This window comes from Ictidomys tridecemlineatus, chromosome 9, assembly GCF_052094955.1.
Source record: "Ictidomys tridecemlineatus isolate mIctTri1 chromosome 9, mIctTri1.hap1, whole genome shotgun sequence".
Taxonomy (NCBI): domain Eukaryota; kingdom Metazoa; phylum Chordata; class Mammalia; order Rodentia; family Sciuridae; genus Ictidomys; species Ictidomys tridecemlineatus.
In genome coordinates this window covers 118,485,922-118,505,417 of record NC_135485.1, presented here as the reverse complement: position 1 = coordinate 118,505,417, position 19,496 = coordinate 118,485,922, and the positions used below count along the sequence as shown (strand labels likewise).

The 19,496-nt window shown below is 31.9% G+C and overlaps 1 protein-coding gene across 2 annotated transcripts in view; it reads left to right on the top strand.

The window, feature by feature from the left end:
- Positions 1-19,496, top strand: part of Glrb (glycine receptor beta) — an 86,410-nt gene that overhangs the window by 48,258 nt on the left and 18,656 nt on the right. The window contains exons 5-8 of one of the 2 annotated variants that reach the window (XM_005330924.4): positions 8,929-9,158; positions 9,266-9,348; positions 11,061-11,201; positions 18,295-18,447. In XM_005330924.4, the coding sequence (XP_005330981.1) occupies positions 8,929-9,158; positions 9,266-9,348; positions 11,061-11,201; positions 18,295-18,447 (607 nt within the window). The remainder of the gene's footprint in view (positions 1-8,928; positions 9,159-9,265; positions 9,349-11,060; positions 11,202-18,294; positions 18,448-19,496) is intronic. The other variant, XM_078021966.1, reaches the window with a different exon arrangement.

Genomic DNA, 19,496 nt, shown 5'->3' with positions numbered 1-19,496 from the left:
ATTGGCACTACCTGAGACACTCTTAACAAAAAATGAGTTATAAGCGTAGGTGTGTAAAAATGTGAATATTTGTAAGGTGATATTAAGTCATATTTAACTGAAAACTTTAAAAGTGATATTTTGAGAAAAATTGCTAAAATATCACTTAAGAGATTTTACTGGCATTTTTGTTAACTTATAATTCTTATGTAAAACTTTGAACCTCACTAAAGTCTAAATTTTAAATCTTTTCAAATCAGGCTTGTAATAGATCAGTTGACAGAACTCTAATTATAATGCTGCCAGACGCTGTGAGATGCTCATCACTTTTATTTTCTTAAATGCTAATGTTTTATCATAAAGTAGAGAAAATAAAATGAGTTGATGATTTTGTATGTGAGAGTTAGATAAAAATGACATCCAGCAGAGCTAGCCTAACTGCATTACAAAATATAGATAAAAAGTTCTTAGTAGTCAAATGCCATTAATGAAATTTAACCAGTTTTACTGTCTTGTTATGAAATGTTTTATTGCCTTGAAGAAAGAATTTAATTTGGGTGTTAATTGATACTGAAAATTTTGGAGAACATCCATTTTCCAGATAATGACTAATAGTGTGCCATTTGGAATGAACAATGAATAGTATTTGTCACCAAGCACTTTAAAAACAATTAAGTAATTTCCCACTCATAAAAAAGCAGTCTGTTTCTGATGGGGAATTTGTTCATTGAAAAATAAATAACAGAGCTATAATTATTGTGATTGAATAATTGAAAATGAAAATAAATGTTTCAAAGATAGTTATCTTAATATAAAGCATTTACAAAGCCAATAAGTAGCAATTATTTGGAAATTCTCATTAAACATTAACCAAAGCATACTAACTAATGAGCTTTTTCCTTTTAATGAATGTTGAACCCAAAATGTTAATTTAAGTTATGAAATTTTATCACATTCTTAGAAGACCTGTAAACTTACTGTAACTTGTATTGAAACATGATGGTCTGTAGCTACAAAAGTAATAGAAAAGTATATTTGTAGTTCTTTCAAAATAAAACAGTAAAACATAGCCAAGAATGATACAATGAGTAAGGCAAGGAAGCAGGTGATCTCCAGTTTTTGGTGATGCTCATTGGAATATGACTCTGAAAGTTATCCATTAAAATTAATTTCAAAAGGATTGGAAAAGAGACCTGAAATTTATGAAGTATACAGACCTTATAATAGTACATTTTAAAGCAAGAAGGAGCATTCAGAAGATGCTACTGAAATTGTATTTTAGCACTGTGTTGACAATTGTTGCAAATAAATAAATTACTGTTAAGGATAATTGTAGGTCAGTGTCCCCTGCCCAGAACAAACTGAATTATTTATACCATATGAAGAATTTTATTTTGTTTTTTTCTTTTGGTACTGAGGATTGAATCCAGGGGCACTTAAGCATAGAGCCACATCCCCAATCCCTTTTTTTATATTGTATTTAGAGACAGGGTCTCCTTCAGTTGCTTAGGGCCTCCGTAAGTTGCTGAGGCTGGCTTTGAACATGTAATCCTTCTGCCTCAGCCTCCTAAGCCGCTGGGATTATAGGTGTGTGCCACTGCACCCTGCTGAAGAATTTTTTTTTGAATCAGAGAAAATATATTATTCACTACTATAAAGGAATAACAGAGACATAGGGACAGCTCTTAAAAGGGTGAAACATTTGTTTAGTACTTAATATCTCCAGGTTCATTTCATGTACTATACATATATCATGTCACTTAATCCTTATTAAAACTCTATGTTGTGTTTCATTGTTTTTCCTACCTTATTATAAGGAAAGCATCTTCTGTTCACTCCTTAATCCTCTGCAATCTTGCTTTGAATATGCCACTGTAGCCAAAAATGGTTTTGCTATACTCTTTGGTAGCTTCCTCAACTATCTGAAACCATTCCGTCTGTACGTGGCCTTCTGTGGCACTTGCTGCTGTTGACCATATCATCAAATTTTTGAATTTTTGGTTTGGTAAAATAACATTCTCAAAGTTATTTATTTATTTTATTATTATAAGTCTTCCAACCAGCTCTTCAAAGGCTTGCTCTCTGCAGGCTTCTTTATTTGTTTTTATTTTTTTCTTGCCTTTTATTCCTACTCTGTTACTCTGTGTAACAATTTTGGATAAGCTCTATCTCTGTTTGTTTTCCTTGTAGGATAACTTATCCATCTTCTATAAGCTGTCTAATTTTACATACTCAAGAATCTAATAAAAAATTCAGGAAAATTATTCCCAAACTGTGAATAATCAAAAATATTACTATTTATCTTTTTATTATTATCTAAAACATAAAACCTTATCTAATATTTCCATCTAAAGGCCATGTGATTTTCCAGGATAGTGTTATTTTGTTTGACTTTTCACTTTTTATTTATTAAATTCTATAAAATTGGGTGGCTTATAGAAGATTGATAAGTTACTAATCATAATCAAATATCTGTCAAAACCCATAGGATGTACAAAACCAAGAAATCTGAAGTAAGTTGTGCGCTTTGGGTAAATACAGTGTCAACGTGGTTTCCTCCATTGTAATCCATGTGCCTCTCTGGTGTTGGATGTGGATAGAGTAACTGGGGACAAAGTATATATGGGAAATTTGAATTTTCTGCTCAGTTTTGCTGTGAACCTAAAACTATTCTAAAATATAAAGTCTCCTTTTAAAAAGTGAAAACAAAATGTTCCATAAACAAAATGCATATAGACTTTTTGATTTAGAGCAGTTTAGGTTCCCATGGGAAAAGGTTTTTTTTGTTACAACTCATGAACCTAGTCAGACACATCAAAATCATCCAAAGGTCATAGTGACATGTATCCACCATTATGGTGTCATACACAGAATCAACTGTGCTTCATTAGTTCATCCTTCCTTCCTCTTTAAATCCTAGCAACCAAAAATACTTTTTTGGTCTCTCCATGGTTTTATCTTTTCTGAGAAGAGTCATATACTTGGAAACATACTGTGTATTGCTATTTCATATTTGCTTCTTTCACTTTGTAACACAAACTAATGTTTTCTCCATATCTTTTCATGGTTTGAGAGTTCCTTTCTTTTTAGCACTGAATAATATTCTCATTGTCTCTTTGTCCTAGAGTTTATTCATCCATTCATCCCTGAAGTATATTTTGGTTGCTTTCAAAGTTTTGTAATTATAAATAAGTCTGTTCTAAATATTAATGCACAAGTTTTGATGTTGATATAAGTTTTCAGGTTCTTAAGACAAATACCAAGGAGTTTGACTCTTAGATCATATGGTAAGAGAAGGTTTGGTTTTATAATAAACCACTAATATGTCCTCCCAAATGGCCATGCCAATTTGCAGTTTTTGTCAGTACTAATGAGAGGTCCTCTTCCTCCATGTCCCTGACAAGGTTCGGTGGTGTCAGTGTCCTGGATTTTGGCCATTCTAATAGGTGTGTTATGGCATCTCATAGTTGTTTTAATTTCCATATCCATGATGACATATGTTGGACTCCTTTTTGTATGCTTATTTGCCATGTATATATCTTCTTTGATGAGCTGTATGTTCAGGTCTTTTGGCCATTTTTAAAATCAGGTGGTTTTCTTATTGTTGAGTTTTAAATGTTTGCATATTTCTTGGTCTTGATTTTAAATCTTTCCAATAATCACTCCAAAACTACTATTTCTTGTTCAGCCTTCTTTTTAGAGATGATCCTAATTGTCATTTTTGTAGCTTAACATTTAATGATTGCTTTGTGTTGTTGATGAAAGTGCTTAAGAAATGATGATTTATTCACTCTTTAGTTCTTCTGCCCCCTCATATTACTATTATGGTTTAGATATGAGGTGTCCCTCAAAAGCTCATGTATGAGACTAGGCAAGAAGGTTTAGGGTGAAATGATTGGATGATGAGAACCTTAACCCAATCAGTGAATTAATCCCTAATAGAGTTAACTGAGTGGTAACTGAAAGTAGATAGGGTGTTGTTGGAAGTAGTGAGTCCCTGGGGTATGCCTTTTAGGTATATATTTTGTCCTACTTGAGCAGAGCTCTCTTTCTGCTTCTTGGTGTGAAGTGCTGAGCCCCCTCCCTCCACCACACCCTTCTGCCATGATGTTCTGCATCACCTTGGGCCCTGAGGAATGGAGTCAACCATCTGTGAACTGAGACCTCTGAAACCATGAGCCCTCACAGTAACAAAAAGCTGACAAAAACAATCACTATCTGTCAAAATTCTCCTTCTCTTTGGTAGCCTCCTAGACTTTGATACTCTAGCCTTCCTTGGCCCCTGGTATCTGAAGCAATCATTAATTCTCTTTAACAACTTTCATTTGTTCTTACTACCTTTATTGTCTTTACCAATTACTTTCTTACTTGTGAACCAAATCAATTATTATCTAAACTGCATTAATAGGGCTGGGGATGTGGCTCAAGCGGTAGCGCGCTCGCCTGGTATGTGTGCGACCCGGGTTCGATCCTCAGCACCACATACCAACAAAGATGTTGTGTCCGCCGAGAATTGAAAAATAAATATTAAAAAAAATTCTCTCTCTCTCCTCTCTCACACTCTTTAAAAAAAAATTAAAAAAATAAACTGCATTAATAATTAAACTAATGAGCCTGGAGTGGTGGTGCATGCCTGTGATCCCGTCAGTTGGGGAGGCTGAGGCAGGAGGATCATCAGTTTAAAGCAAGCCTCAGCAAAAGTGAGGTGATAAGCCACTAACTCAATGAGACAGGGTCTCGTTTTATTCTAAATAAAATACAGAATAGGGATGGGGGTGTGGCTCAGTGGTCAATTGCCTCTGAGTTCAATTCCTAGTACCAAAACAAACAAACAAAAAAATTAATGATTAAATGGAACATACAGTTAGATATTTTACTCTATTTCTCCATGAAGGAAGTTTGCTTTGTTAATATATCTTATCAGTGAAAACTGAGTAAGTCTAGAATGCTTTGAACTTAACATACTAAATGACATAAATATATTTTTGAATTGTGTGAGAATATTGATTGGATTGCAAGAGAGACACTACTAAAATTACTATAATGATTCTTTAAGAGGAAAAATAATTTTGCTATTATTTTAGATGAGTTAACTATACCATTTGGGAAATAGGTAGACCACAGAATTGTGTTACCAAAAGTATGTATGTTGTGTGGATATATGTGTGTGTGTGTGTGTTTGGAAATTTTAAGGATAATTCAGTGTCTACCCAAATATTGTAGATGACATTTTTTAATTATGCAAAATAGGCTGTGGTTAATTAAGTCAGAACATTATTTTAATCCCTGCCTGATATCTGGAATATTATTATAAAATATGGATGTAATGTCCTTAAAATTAATTACTGATAAGCAAACTAGCATATATTATGAGAAGTAATTGTTTTGGTCTAAAGAATACCAATGAGGTCTTAATATTTCTACTTCTGGGCATCAATGTAATATTCTAGTAAAACAAAAAGATCCAAATATTAGGCTAAAGTAAGATGCCCTTATTTTGGAAACCACAATGACAGAGATGTCTGGAAACTACACCCAAATAATGCTGACTCTTATCAAGGATCATTATGTTATTTATTTTTCATAATTTGCTATTTCTGGAAAGTGTTCAAGGCATATAATAACAAATGACATAATTGAACAAAATGTGCAAGGGTCAAATAATGACAGTTACACCAAAATATGAGAGATTGTTAGTGAAGTTGTCAATAGGAATAACCTGCAGTTTCCTACCTATAAGAAAAAAAAAGAAAACGTGAGATACTTAACTTTTATTTTTCAGTAAAAGGAAGCATTTAAGAGCATCAGGAGAAGGTTTTCAAAATAAACTCTGATTATTGGGTGTATTTTTGTAAAGCACTTACACTAAATAAGCTTACTAAATATCTATACAGTTATGTTTGTAATGGATGAATAAACAAAGAAAACATTAAATAAATATGTATAAAGGAAATCATCTTGTATGCTTTTACACAAGAGTCATTGATCAAAATATGGGACTATAGCTTCAATCTCAATTTTATAAAAGACAGACAACATCATCTAGGTTTTTCTTATACTGATCCTTGGAAAAGTTACATGATATTGTTTGATCATATTGTTGTGAATGCTTAGATTAAACACATCAATTTAAAGGTATAGCCATCTGACAATATACCTTATAAAGCATAGCATTTATAGAAGGTAATAATATAGTTTTTATGTCTATAAAATTTTAGAATACCAATAAATTTGGCAGATCATTACAAGGATTTTAGCAAAAAATTTGAAATGGAATACTGTTGAATGCTTAAGATGATTTTAAGTGGCTTTTAAATGTGTGCTTTCACTAATGCAGTATAATTGATATTTTATTAGAAAATGACTGAAACTAATGTGTATTCTTTTTTATTTAATTATTTTTCATTTACATTTTTATCAAGTTACAACTTCTATATTGTTAAAAAACACACAAATCATAAGTGTATAAATCAAATTTTTACATGCCTATTTGACTGGGGGTTCAGGAATTCCTTCTTAAGTGGAAGCCATTCATGCCTGCATGGAATGGATAAAAAGTTCTGCCAGAAAGCAACAGTGTATCTGCTGGAAGCTTATGCACATGAAGTAGCCCTTCATCTTGGACAATGCTTGAGTTAAATTTTGCACAGGTGACAACTGTAATAGGATATGGAATTGTCAATTAACTGCCATTACAAATTTTATGCATTTTGTGCATTATGATACAAAGTTTATGTGGCTATATGGTGCAGATTTTCATTTTCTGTATTATAGGGTTTCCTTGATTTCATGTTCATCGAGATAGAAAAATGTTATTTTTTCAGGGGTATGAATGTGTTCAGTGTCAGTTTGTATAATCTTTAACTTCAGAACTATCTGCATATGATTTTTAGAAATCAACTTATATGTTGAGTTTTTGAAAAAAAAGTTTATTTTAATAAACATATGAATGGTACATATTTTGGGGATATAATGTGATATTTCAATACACACATACAATCAGAGCAGTGTAATTACCACCTATCACCTCAGTATGTGGAAATTTTTATGAATATCTAGTTTAGACTTGTAGGATAACAGTAGACCAAATCTTATTTCACTACCTGTAGTTCAGTAAATGCATATTGTTATTTAGTGCCTTATCCTTCTCCAAATGCTATATAGAATCTGGATATAAAGATTTTATTGGTCAGAGTAGAAGCTCCCACATTTTTCTCGAGTTACTCACTACTCATTGCTTACTTTTTATTTGTATATTAAAGCACACATATTTGTGTCCTGTGGATATGTTTTAGGTTGTATCGTGTAATAAAATATGATCTATCATTCTATCCTATTTAATTATTTGGGGTTTGATTTGAAGTTTATAATCTAATTCATTTTGACCATGACAAAATCTTTGGAGGAATAGTATTGTGTGGATTTTAGATAACTAAAAACAAGAAAGGACCAGGCAGTGTCATATACCTGTAATCCCAGTGACTCTGTAGGCTGACACAGGAGGTTGGCAAGTTCAAGACCAGCCTCAGCAATTTAGCAAAACCCTCATCAACTTAGGGAGAATCTGTCTCAAATTAAAAAATAAACAAACAAACAAACAACAAAGAAGTGGGTTCAATCCTCAATTCCAAAAAAGAAAAGAAAGAATAAAAGAAAATAGGAAGGCACTACAATAATTTATGGCTCGAATTTTTTATACATATTCTGAGTTTAATAGATAAAAAATTAAAGCTAGAAGATCTGAGCATGATGTCTCAATACTGAATTTGACTGTATATACTAATAACTCAATTTGCACCAGAACCTTATTAGCAAATATAAAATATACTAAGATATTACAAATCTTCCCAGGTTCATATACTTTCAGAATCTATATGTCTTAAAAATTCGATTTTTGTAAAGTTTTAAAATTAAAATTACTCATGCAAGTAACTGACTTAAATATTAAACTACTTAAATGCATTTAAAAATATTTTCTATGTAGTTGAATGTCTATAATGTAACATTTATGAAATTAGCATCTACTCTGACCTATTATTTTTTTGGTTGTTGTTGTTGTTATTTTGTTTTGGTTTTGGTACCAGGGATTGAGCCCAGAAGTGCATAACCACTAAGCAACATCCCAAGCTCTTTTTATTCATTTATTTTTTAAAATTTTGAGACAGGGTCTTGCTAAATTGCTTAGGGCCTCGCTAAGTTGCTGAAGCTGGCCTTGAATTTGCAATCCTCTCTCAGCATCCTGAGCTCTTGGGATTACAGGCATGCACTACTATGCCTGGCTCTGATCTGTTTTGTATAATCTCCATCTTATTGGCTATTGATTGAAAACTCTATCTATAATGACTTACACATGTGGGTATCCCAGGTAGTTTTTCTCTGACCTACCACAGAATATATAGTAACCATTTGTATCTACCTTCTTCAATCTACTGAAAGAATAGTAGAACCCACCTATATATGTGGGTTCAGTCAACTACAGATGGAAACTGTTGGGGAAAATGTTGCATCTGTATTGAACATGTATGAACTTTCCTTGTCACCATTCCTAAAGCAGTGCATATAAAAACTGTTTAGATGATATTTACATTGTATTTTATAAGTAATCTAGAAATGATTCAAAGTATACATAAGACTTGCATCAATCATATGAAAATACTAATCATTTTATATGAAGGACTAGAACATCCATGAATTTTGGCATCCACAGGGAATCCTGGAACCATTTCCCAGGAGACATCAAAGGACTATCGTGTGTGAACTCTGTGAGTTGTTGGGATCTTAGTTAATGTCAGAGGAGCAAAAATATTTGTCTAATTGCTGAAATGCATTTTTATTCTGGTGTTGAACATATTCTTAGAAATAACAATTCATATAAACATCAATTATTTTTTAAATAACTGAAAATAGCATTAAATACACACATGCACACCTTTATTTATTTTTTCCCAGGACTACAGAGTTAACATCTTTCTGAGACAAAAATGGAACGATCCCAGGCTGAAGCTACCTAGTGATTTTAGGGGCTCAGATGCACTGACAGTGGATCCCACCATGTACAAATGTTTGTGGAAACCTGATTTATTTTTTGCAAATGAAAAAAGTGCCAATTTTCATGATGTCACCCAGGAAAATATCCTTCTGTTTATTTTTCGGGATGGTGATGTCCTTGTCAGCATGAGGTACTCCTTTATACTTAATATTTGTCTATTTATATTTTTCTTTTCCAATCAGTGGATCACAGAGGAATATAATAAATTATCTCTGATTTCTCTGTTCCTGCTTTCAGGTTATCCATTACCCTCTCATGCCCTTTGGACTTGACTTTGTTTCCCATGGACACACAACGCTGCAAGATGCAACTTGAGAGCTGTATGTAAATAATGCCATAAGTGATTTTGGAAATAAAATACTTATATCTAGAAAATATAATCTACTAAAATTTTATATAACAGTGATAAAACAAATAATTTTGACCATTAATGGTCATTTGAATAATTTTGGAAAATTACAGTTATTATTTTATTACATTAATTTGTATGAAGATATACAAATACTTTCTGTTCCAGTCTGATTTTAGTACAGTTGATATGGGTGCATACCCTTCTAACCTAAATCCAATTGCTATCTTCATTTGAATGAGTAATAGAGAAAAGGTAAAGAAAAAATGGTATCCTAACTAAAATAACTTCTCTATAATGATATGACCCATTTTCATAGCAGGAAATTTGAAAAACACTGAAAAATAACTCTGTAAATTCTATCAATTATTCATTCTTATGAATGTGTAAAATATATTTTGGTGTTTTTCAAAATTATATTTTTAATGTTCCCATGATCATTTTTTTAGTTTATAAAAGATGTGCTAGATATATTAATTGAAATTTTCTGCAAAACATTAATTAATTTGCTATGTGCTTATCCTTTGAAAATAAAAGTAGCTCATAAATCTTGACAAATTAACACTAAATTAACATGAAATTTTTAGTCTGAATATCTATATAACATGACCTATTTGGGCAACAAGTAAAGAATAATAAACTTGTAAAATGTAATGCATATGCTTGCTAGATTTTACACTTACAGTTACTTTGTTATTATTTTTTATTAGTGTATCCTATATTTGGACAATAGTTACTGCTTTCAAACTATAAAATGAGCTTTTTCACATATAAGTATATGGATGTGTGTACATATTTTTATATCTGTTATATGTATGTGTGTTTTATGTCTGTTATAGATAGGTATTTTTATAAAATATTTCAACTATGCATTTACATTTTAGTTATATCAGTAGATGCACTAAAATATTGAATTTAAAAAATAGATGCACAACAGATATCAATGGTAGATTGCTCTATACTGTGTAACCCTTGAATTGTAGCCACAATAACTGCTACCAAAAGGATGCTGAAATGATATTGTAATGATGTCCATTTGAGAGATGGTTTGATTTGCCCTTTTTTCCCTGGTTCTTTTAAGTTATACATGGCAGTAGAATTCATTTTGATATAATTATGGAAGCATGGATATATCTTATTCTAATGAGGATCCCATTGTTATAGATGTACAGGATAGTGAGATTCACTATGGTATTCATATGTATATACAGGAAAATGGTGATTTCTCTTTTGTCATGATGCAACTCCTGTCCTGTTCTCCTGACAGATTTGTCAAAAAATTAGGTAGTTCAAATGCTTACATTCCTTTAAAATTTTTAGGGTTTCCTATCGCATGATTATAAATACATGTATGCAAAAATCTTGTATCATTTATTATCATTTTATTGATGGAGACTTAAGAATTCTAACATATAGAAGTGAATTGCTATATATGATGCCCTAAGATTTCAACTATTAAAAATATGCTGGTTAATTAAACTTACTCCTTCTTTAGGATAATTTTCTGTAACCATTCTGCTTATATTTTTTTATGGATGACCATTGATTTTTAACTCTACATTTTTAACTACAATAAGAGTGCCCTATTTTATTACCTTTATTGAATATTTGGAGTATAAAAATATTGAGAAATTATTAATAATTATATTTCATTCTAACATTTTCATTAATTTTTGTTTATAGTTGGTTACACAACAGATGATTTAAGATTTATCTGGCAGTCAGGAGATCCTGTTCAGTTAGAAAAAATTGCTTTGCCTCAATTTGATATTAAAAAGGAGGATATTGAATACGGCAACTGTACAAAATACTACAAAGGCACTGGTAAGTGATAGTCTTTATTTTAAATAAAACTGAGATCTATTTCAAAGGTTCATTTTAATATTAATAGACACTAAAGGATAGAAAAGAATTAAACATAAGTTCTGTACAAGTATTTTTTTTATTTATATTCATATACTAAAACTTACACAGAATTACGTTCACTGAAGTTTTCTGGTCTTTTAATTATGAGATAGATTTGCTTTGCTTTATGTAATTCTGGTGGTAAGAGGTTTTTGATTTTTTATTGTAGTAATGCAAACTCTCCCAGGCATTGGTTTTCATACATGTCACCAAGATATTCTATTTCTGGTGAGATTCAGTTTGGGGCTGAATATTTTTGGGTATGAACAATGTAATCCTTGTGTATTCTTCCACTATCTTTTGAACAGTTTTTAAGTGGTGATTTGCCCATTTTAAAATTTTTTAAAATATGAATATGGATCTTTGTGCTATACAGAAACCAATGAAAGAGGAAGGTAATTGGATATCAGTGAATATTCCCTGTACTGTCTTGTTGGCCTAAATCATAGAACAATGAGTTATGAAAAGCAAATCATCTTTATTTATTAAAATATGTTGAGCCCTTGCAAAAAATAAGATATTTGCTATTCAGTAATGTCATAATTAGCATTCAACTTTGTAGCCTAGTGATAGTTATAGGCATTGAGGCTTTAACTAGTGAATATAGTATTATTTCACTTAGCAACATAAATTTTAAAATGCTGAAATTTTGAGCATTATTAGTAGTAATAATCAGTTCAACTTGTGAGTTGCCACATAATTCTAATTCTATATCAAAAAATAAATCATGCCAGAAGATATTCAGGAGTAGATGAAAGTAAAGTTTAACTGTATTGCAATATTTATGTTGCAGTAGTAAAATGGTATATAGGTTAGTCACGGAGACCTTAGAGGATCAAATGTTTGAGATAAAAGGCCACTATCATGACATTTTCGAGTACAAACTATACTTTAAAACAATCCTCTTGATAGTAAAACAAGAGAGTGAACATTTATGTATCTACAACATTTTAATAAAGACAACAAAAGAGAAAAGGGCATATTAGTTAGCTTTTTGTGGTCATGACCAAAATGCCTAACAAGAAAAATTTAGAGGAGGAAAGAACTGTTTTGGCACATCTTTCAGAGTATTCAACCCATGATCTGTTGGCTGTGTTGCTTTGGGCTGGAGGTAGGGCAGAACATCAGAGTAGAAGGATGTGGTGGAGAAAAGCAGCTCAGTTCATGGCAGCTGGGAAGCAGAGAGAGAAGAGGAAGCTGAAAGGAAATAAACCCTTCCAGGGCATCTTGTCCTCAGTGACCTATGTTCTCCAACTATGTCCCACTTCCCAGTGCTCCATTCAGCCATCAGTGGATGAATCCACTGATGTGGTCAGAGCCCTTAGGATCCAATCAGTTCCCAAAAGCCCTCTCTCTGAACATGTGAGGTTTTGAGGGACATTCCAAATCTAAACCATAACCCTTAGAAATAGGCTAAGTAAGCATCTATTGTCGACTTTCAATTACATTGACATATCATATGACATTTATGTAATTCTTTCAGTAATGGAGCTTATAGTATATTAGCTTAAGAGAAATAATAATTGAGTATATAGCTAAAAAATTATCAAGTTTTAAACAAGTCAAAAACTGAGAGTTCTTAAAAATTAGACCATCATTTGTTTATCTCTTTGGAGAAATGGTTATTCAGGTTCTTTGTTTATCTGTGAGTTGAGCTGTTGGTCTTTCTGTTACAGAGTTTTTTTTCCCCCCAGTAATGGGATTGAACTCACTGATGCTCTAACACTGAGCTACTTCCTGAACCCTTTTTCTTTTTCTTTTTTTTTTTTTTCTTTTAAATTTTGAGACAGCCTCTCACTAAATTGCCAAGACTGGCCTTGAACTTGTGACCCTCTTGCTTGATCCCCCTGAGTTCCTGGGATTACAGGCATGAGCCACTGTGCCTAGCTCTGTTGTAGAGTTCTAAGAATCTAGTGTTTTTGGATACTAGATTTTTATCTGTTAGGTTATTTAGGTCTTTGATCCATTTTGAGTCAAATTCTTTTGTGTGTGTGTGATGGCGAGGATTAAACACAGGGCCTCAAATTTGAGATAATTTTTGTATATGGTTTGAGTGCCTAAACTTCCTTCTTTTGTATGTGGGTATCCAGTATCCCAGCAGCATTAAATAAAAGGACCATGTTTTTGCTCCACATATTGTCATGGTGCTCTAGTCAAAAAAACAATTGACTTTAAATATATAGATATATTTTATTTTATATATTTTAAATGTTTAAATAAACTTTCAATTCTATTCCATTGGTCTTTTTGTCTAAACCCTTGCCAGTTTTCCATACAATCTGGAGTACTATAACTTAGTCATAATTATTGAAACTGGGATGGGTGAATCCTTTAGATTTCAAGGTGGTTTTGGCTATTTGGGGATCCTTGAATTTTCATGTGAATCTTAGAATCAGGTTGTCAATTTTTGCCCAGAAAGTAGCTGAGATTTTGATAGGGAATGCAATAAATCTGTAGGTCGATTTGAGGAGTACTGCCATCTTAACAATATTAAGTATTCAAAAAAAATTAGGTTGTCACATACTCAATGAATCAGCCACAAATAAACATAGATTATTAGATATAGAAGTCATCTTACAGATAAACAGTAGCTAGCTCCTTTATTTATTTATTTATTTATTTTGGTACTGGGAATTGAACCCAGAAGAGCATAACCACTGTACCACATGCCCAGCCCTTTTTATTTTTTATTTTGAGACAGGGTCTCATTAAATTGTTTAGGGCCTTGCTAAGTTGCTGAGACTGGCTTTGAACTTGCAATTCTCCTGCCTCTGCTTCCCAAGTTGCTGAGATTACAAGCATGCATCATGGCACCCTGCAAGCTCCTTTATTTAACACATATAATAACTGAAGTGCAGGGAAACTGAAGGACTTACTGAATGTAAACAAGCAAATTTACATCAGCCTTGGCACTAGTTATAGTATTCCTTCACCCATCCAAACTCCTTCAAATTAAGAAGACTAGAATTTAAAGGAATTTTATAACCCATCTAGTAATGAAAAAAATTATCTTGAAAGCCAAAAAATGTGTTTTGGGATTATTTTATAGTAACATATATTTAGTAAACAGCTTTTTGAGTTTTTACTATGCTAGGCATTGCTTTAAGTGCTTTGCGGGAATTATACTATTTAATCATCACAATAATCCTCTGAGTTAAGTATTTTATTATCCCCATTTGACACATTAGGCTAATGAAGCAGAGACACTTGGCTGAGGTCATACTGTTACTAAGTAAAGCACTAGAATATTGAATTTGATATCATTACACAATTTGTGGAGTCCTGTTATAATTTTAAAAATTAGTTATCTACATTCAGATTATATACTTAGCATTTCAAAATGAATACTGTCTAAATTTCTTTGATAAATTTGAAGACTAGTTTATTGAAGTTTTAACTGTCATTTAGAGAGGAAAATAAAGCTAGCAATTTTATTTGTAATTTTGTTTTAGAGCACAAAGTTATTTAATAGCATTGAAAATCCTAGGGTCCCCCCACCATCCTTTTTTTTTTTTCTTGTCTCGCTTTTAAGGCCTACTTTAAAACATCTCCATTGGAGACTTAGCAATGAATAAAAGACAGGCTTCTGCTCTTTATAGAGCCATAATCCAGTGTGATAAATAAATACAATAAAAATGCATTTTAGTTGTTAGAGGGAAAAAAGAGGTTTTAGTATGGTACAAAGACTTGGGAGGATTAGTCAAAAGTCATGAGTAGGGTTTTTTGTGGTATTCTTTGAGTAATCATAAATAAGTCACTGAAATCTCATTAGCTACAGAAAATAATAAAGAGCTTATGGCTAATATAATATTTTTTGACACTTGCTGTGTTCCAGGTACTTCATCAACATTTATATAAGTCATTATATGAATATAAGTGAAACACTTTAATGTTGGTCAGTACTTAGATATTTATAAAAATCGGACATTGAATGCTGAACCATGTAAAATAGTAGAAAGATACAATAGAGCAATATATATATAAAGTGATGGCCATTATTCTCTTTAATTTGTATAGAAATAATGACTCAACATTAACTTTTTTAAAAATATGCTTTTCTATGATGAAAGAAATCAGAAAGGTAGAGAAGTATTTCAAAGTACTTAAATTTGTAGGCTGAGTGAAAAATGAAATAAAACCTTACAGGAAATAGAAAGTAAATTGAATTTGCCCAATGAACATTTATATCAATTAACTGGCCACCTGCCTCTCATAAATGTAACAGTACTAGGGAAAGATCAAAAAAGATCAAGAAATGTTTCTCATCAAAGTTTATGGACCAAATCACTATAATATCAAGCATGTATTTTATTGCAAAATGCATCCATGTCTTGTGAGGCTCCCCTTGTGAGTAACTTTGCAAAAGGTACATGCTAGCAACTTGCTTCAAAACACAGGACTTCTATGATTTAGGCTGGCGTTTAAACAGAGTGGGATGGAACGTAAAATTTTATTTTTAACGTGTGCTGCTTTGTAGTAAATTATAATCTTTGTGACAACTAAGGCTACCTAAAATATATATAATTCGTTTAGAAACCTTTATGTATCATGCTCCATTTCCTATGTGGTTGGTGAATGTAAAACAGTCTGAAGAAGCGAAGGTATTTCAAAGCAGAGTACTTCTGAACTGCATTTCTTAATTGGAACTGATCTTTCTTAATTGCAGTAATTGTGATTACAAAAGTTTATATTTTTGAAATATTACACATGATTGTTGAAAACATATGTTCTTGATTGGGCAGGAAGTTAAAATGAGTGGTGGGAAACAGGAAAGGGAGGTAAATTTTTTATTGTTTTGCTTTTTTTCTATCTCATAAAACCTGTGAATGATTTAATATATTGCCTAGTTTTAATGAAAATAAAATTTAGAAAGAAGCTCTGCACTTTTGTTTTTTATATAATATGGGAGTATTGGGCATAATTACAGTTTATGTCAGTTACAATCAATAAATTGTTTTTGTTTCATACTCTTCCTACTACCTTTAAAATGTGTCAGAGGCAGCAAGGATTATAATTCATAAGAAAAAAATAGATTTCTTATTTACTTATTAAGAGGATGTAAATAATCTTCCTTTTTGTAACTGCTATTAAGAAGCTATTGTGTATAAATACTGCTCTCGGTACTATAATGTATAAATATGAACATTTTTCTAGCATTAGAAATGTGTATAATCATCCTAATTAGGAAGACTAGGTAAACTATTATTTAACTGTAAAAGAGTAAAAAGTAACATTATACTTCCCCCATTAATTATTTCCCTTATTCTCTGTTCATTTATTTGTTCCAATAATTTTAAGTAATTATGTACAGTTTAAATTGAAAACATAGAGAAATTTTAATTTTTTTGGTATTTATGCATAATCTCACTTTGATTAACTGGACAATGACATTGTTTTACCTAAAGTAGGCATATTAGGCATTAAATCTAATGTGTAAATTTCTTTTATTTATTTATTTTTAAAATTTTCTTGCATACATGACAATAGTGGAATGCATTATAATTGTAATTATCCATTCATAGCACAATTTTTTTCGTAACTCTATATAAAGTGTGTTCACACCAAATTATGCCATTATACATGAGTTCTATTATTATTATTATTATTATTATTATTTGTACTTCAATTCTTAATACACCTTTATACCACAATTTATCATATCTCTGTTTGTATATAAGTTATGAATTTCTAACTAAAAGGATTGAAGCATTTAAAAATCACCTTCAGCATCTGTAACTATATCTTGTGTTTGGAGTGCTGTGAGATTTGTCATTTATTTTCTTAAAGCAGCAAAGGCTACCATGAGCCTGCCTATAATTAATGATTAACTTTAGGGACTAGTTGTCATGGCAGTTCTAGAATTATGTTGTAAAGAAATTTCTGTATTTGTCTCAGTGTGTGAAAATGAAAGTCCTTTCCCCCCATTAGAGTGCATCCAGAAGGCCTAGAGTGGAGGTGGGGAGGGAATGGAGAATAAGACCAAATGTTGGCACTTTAGTCTTTTGTGAATATAAACTGAAAACACCAATTTCTTCCCATTGCTAATGTTTATCTCCAAAACTACTTAAATAATAATAATAATAATAATAATAACTTTTATTATTATATAAATATATTTATTATTATATTTATATAATAATAAAAATATATTTTTATTATATAAATATATATTTTATTATTATATTATTATATAATAATAATATAACTTTTATTATTATTATTATTATTATTATTATTATTACCAGGGTACCAGGGATTGAGCTCAGGGACACTCAACCACTCAGCCACATCCCCAGCCCTTTTTGTATTTTATTAGAGGCATGAGCTCACTGAGTTGCTTAGCATCTCGCCATTATTATTATTATTATTATTATTATTATTATTATTATTATTATTATTACCAGGGTACCAGGGATTGAGCTCAGGGACACTCAACCACTCAGCCACATCCCCAGCCCTTTTTGTATTTTATTAGAGGCATGGGCTCAATGAGTTGCTTAGAATCTCGCCTTTGCTGAGACTGGCTTTGAATTTGCAATCCTCCTAACTGAGCCTCCTGAGCCAGTGTGATTACAGGCCTGTGCCACTGCTCCGGGCCAAAATTTTGTTATAAATATGCATTTGAATTGCGGTAGACTGCCATCCCTTCTTGATAAGCAGTGCTACATGTGACTAAAAATCTAATGCAGGGAAAGGATTGTCCAAGAGTGTTTCCTTTTATACTTGTTGTGCTTTGATTTACTGTTCCCTGTATGACTCCTATAGATCCTTTTCCCCAGTAGTACTCTCAGGCCAGGAAGGGTTGAACTGTTGGAGGTTCACTGCACAGAGACTTAAATACCTAGACATGGCTGTTGTGGAGCAGCAGGTGGGATCTGCTTCTCATGTTGCAGCATTGACTTTGTGAAATTGACTTGGATGGAAATGTCTTGTCATTTATGGGTATGTTAGTTATTTTTACAGGAAAATGTTGGTGCAAACCTCATACCTGTAATGTGTCTGTTTCTGAAAGGCTACTACACATGTGTGGAAGTCATATTCACCCTGAGGAGACAGGTCGGGTTTTACATGATGGGTGTCTACGCCCCAACCTTGCTGATTGTGGTTCTTTCCTGGCTTTCCTTCTGGATCAACCCAGATGCAAGTGCTGCCAGAGTACCCCTGGGTAAAGTATTCTACCCTTCTCCCTCGTGTCAGGACTGTTACACAGGTTGAACATTGTTAATACAAAAATCTGAATTTGAGCTCTGACTTGATACCACAAGTAGAAAATTTCACACCTGACCTCAGGTGATAGATTACCATTGGTAGGCAGGTGCACTAAAAATATTGTCCAAAATTACTTTCTGGTTATGTGTTCAAAGTGTATATAAAATGTAAAGGAGTTTTGTATCAAGACTTGGGCCCCATTTCCAAAGATTCATATAAAATAAATGCAAATATTTAAAAATCAAAAAGAAATCTGAAATATGAAACACTTTGGATTTCAGTTAAGTACTAAAGGACCTGTATCTTTAAGTAACTGATGATATAATCAGCTACTTTGAAACTATGGCTCTTGAAATTGATGGAGGGAAACTTCTTTCAAAATTTAATAATGAACTAGATTTTCTTAATATTTATATTTTGAAGCTTTTCTTTTCGTATACTCGGGATATTTGAAGCACTTAATCTATTCTTTTTCAATAATTATTGATATATAATTTTTACCTATTATTGAAATCAAACATCTTCAATAGTGTCAAAGTTAAAAACAGCTGTTTTGATGAAAATCTTTTTCAATAATATTATATACATCTCACAATCTTAGGGTATACAGTCATGCATGGACTTCATATATGATATTATACCCTGTGGCCTAGGTAAATAGTAGGCTAGTCCGTGTAGATTTGTGTATGTATACTCTATGATATCCACACAATGACAGTGTCACCTAATGATGCTTTTCTCTGAATATAACCCTAGCATTGAGTGATACATAAGTGTAATGATATGAGTTATCTTTTTATATTACTTAACATAAGAGTTAATTATCTTTCCTGTGTTTTTCCTGCTCCTCAATTTATTATTTTTAATAATTGGTGACATAGAAACATCATTAGCTATTCTTTTGAAAATTAAGTCTATGTAAGAGTTGAAAAGTCATTGCTTGAGAAAATTAGCAAGAGCCCTTCCTCTGGGTAAAGTGAACAAATTTGAAAATATGGACATTGT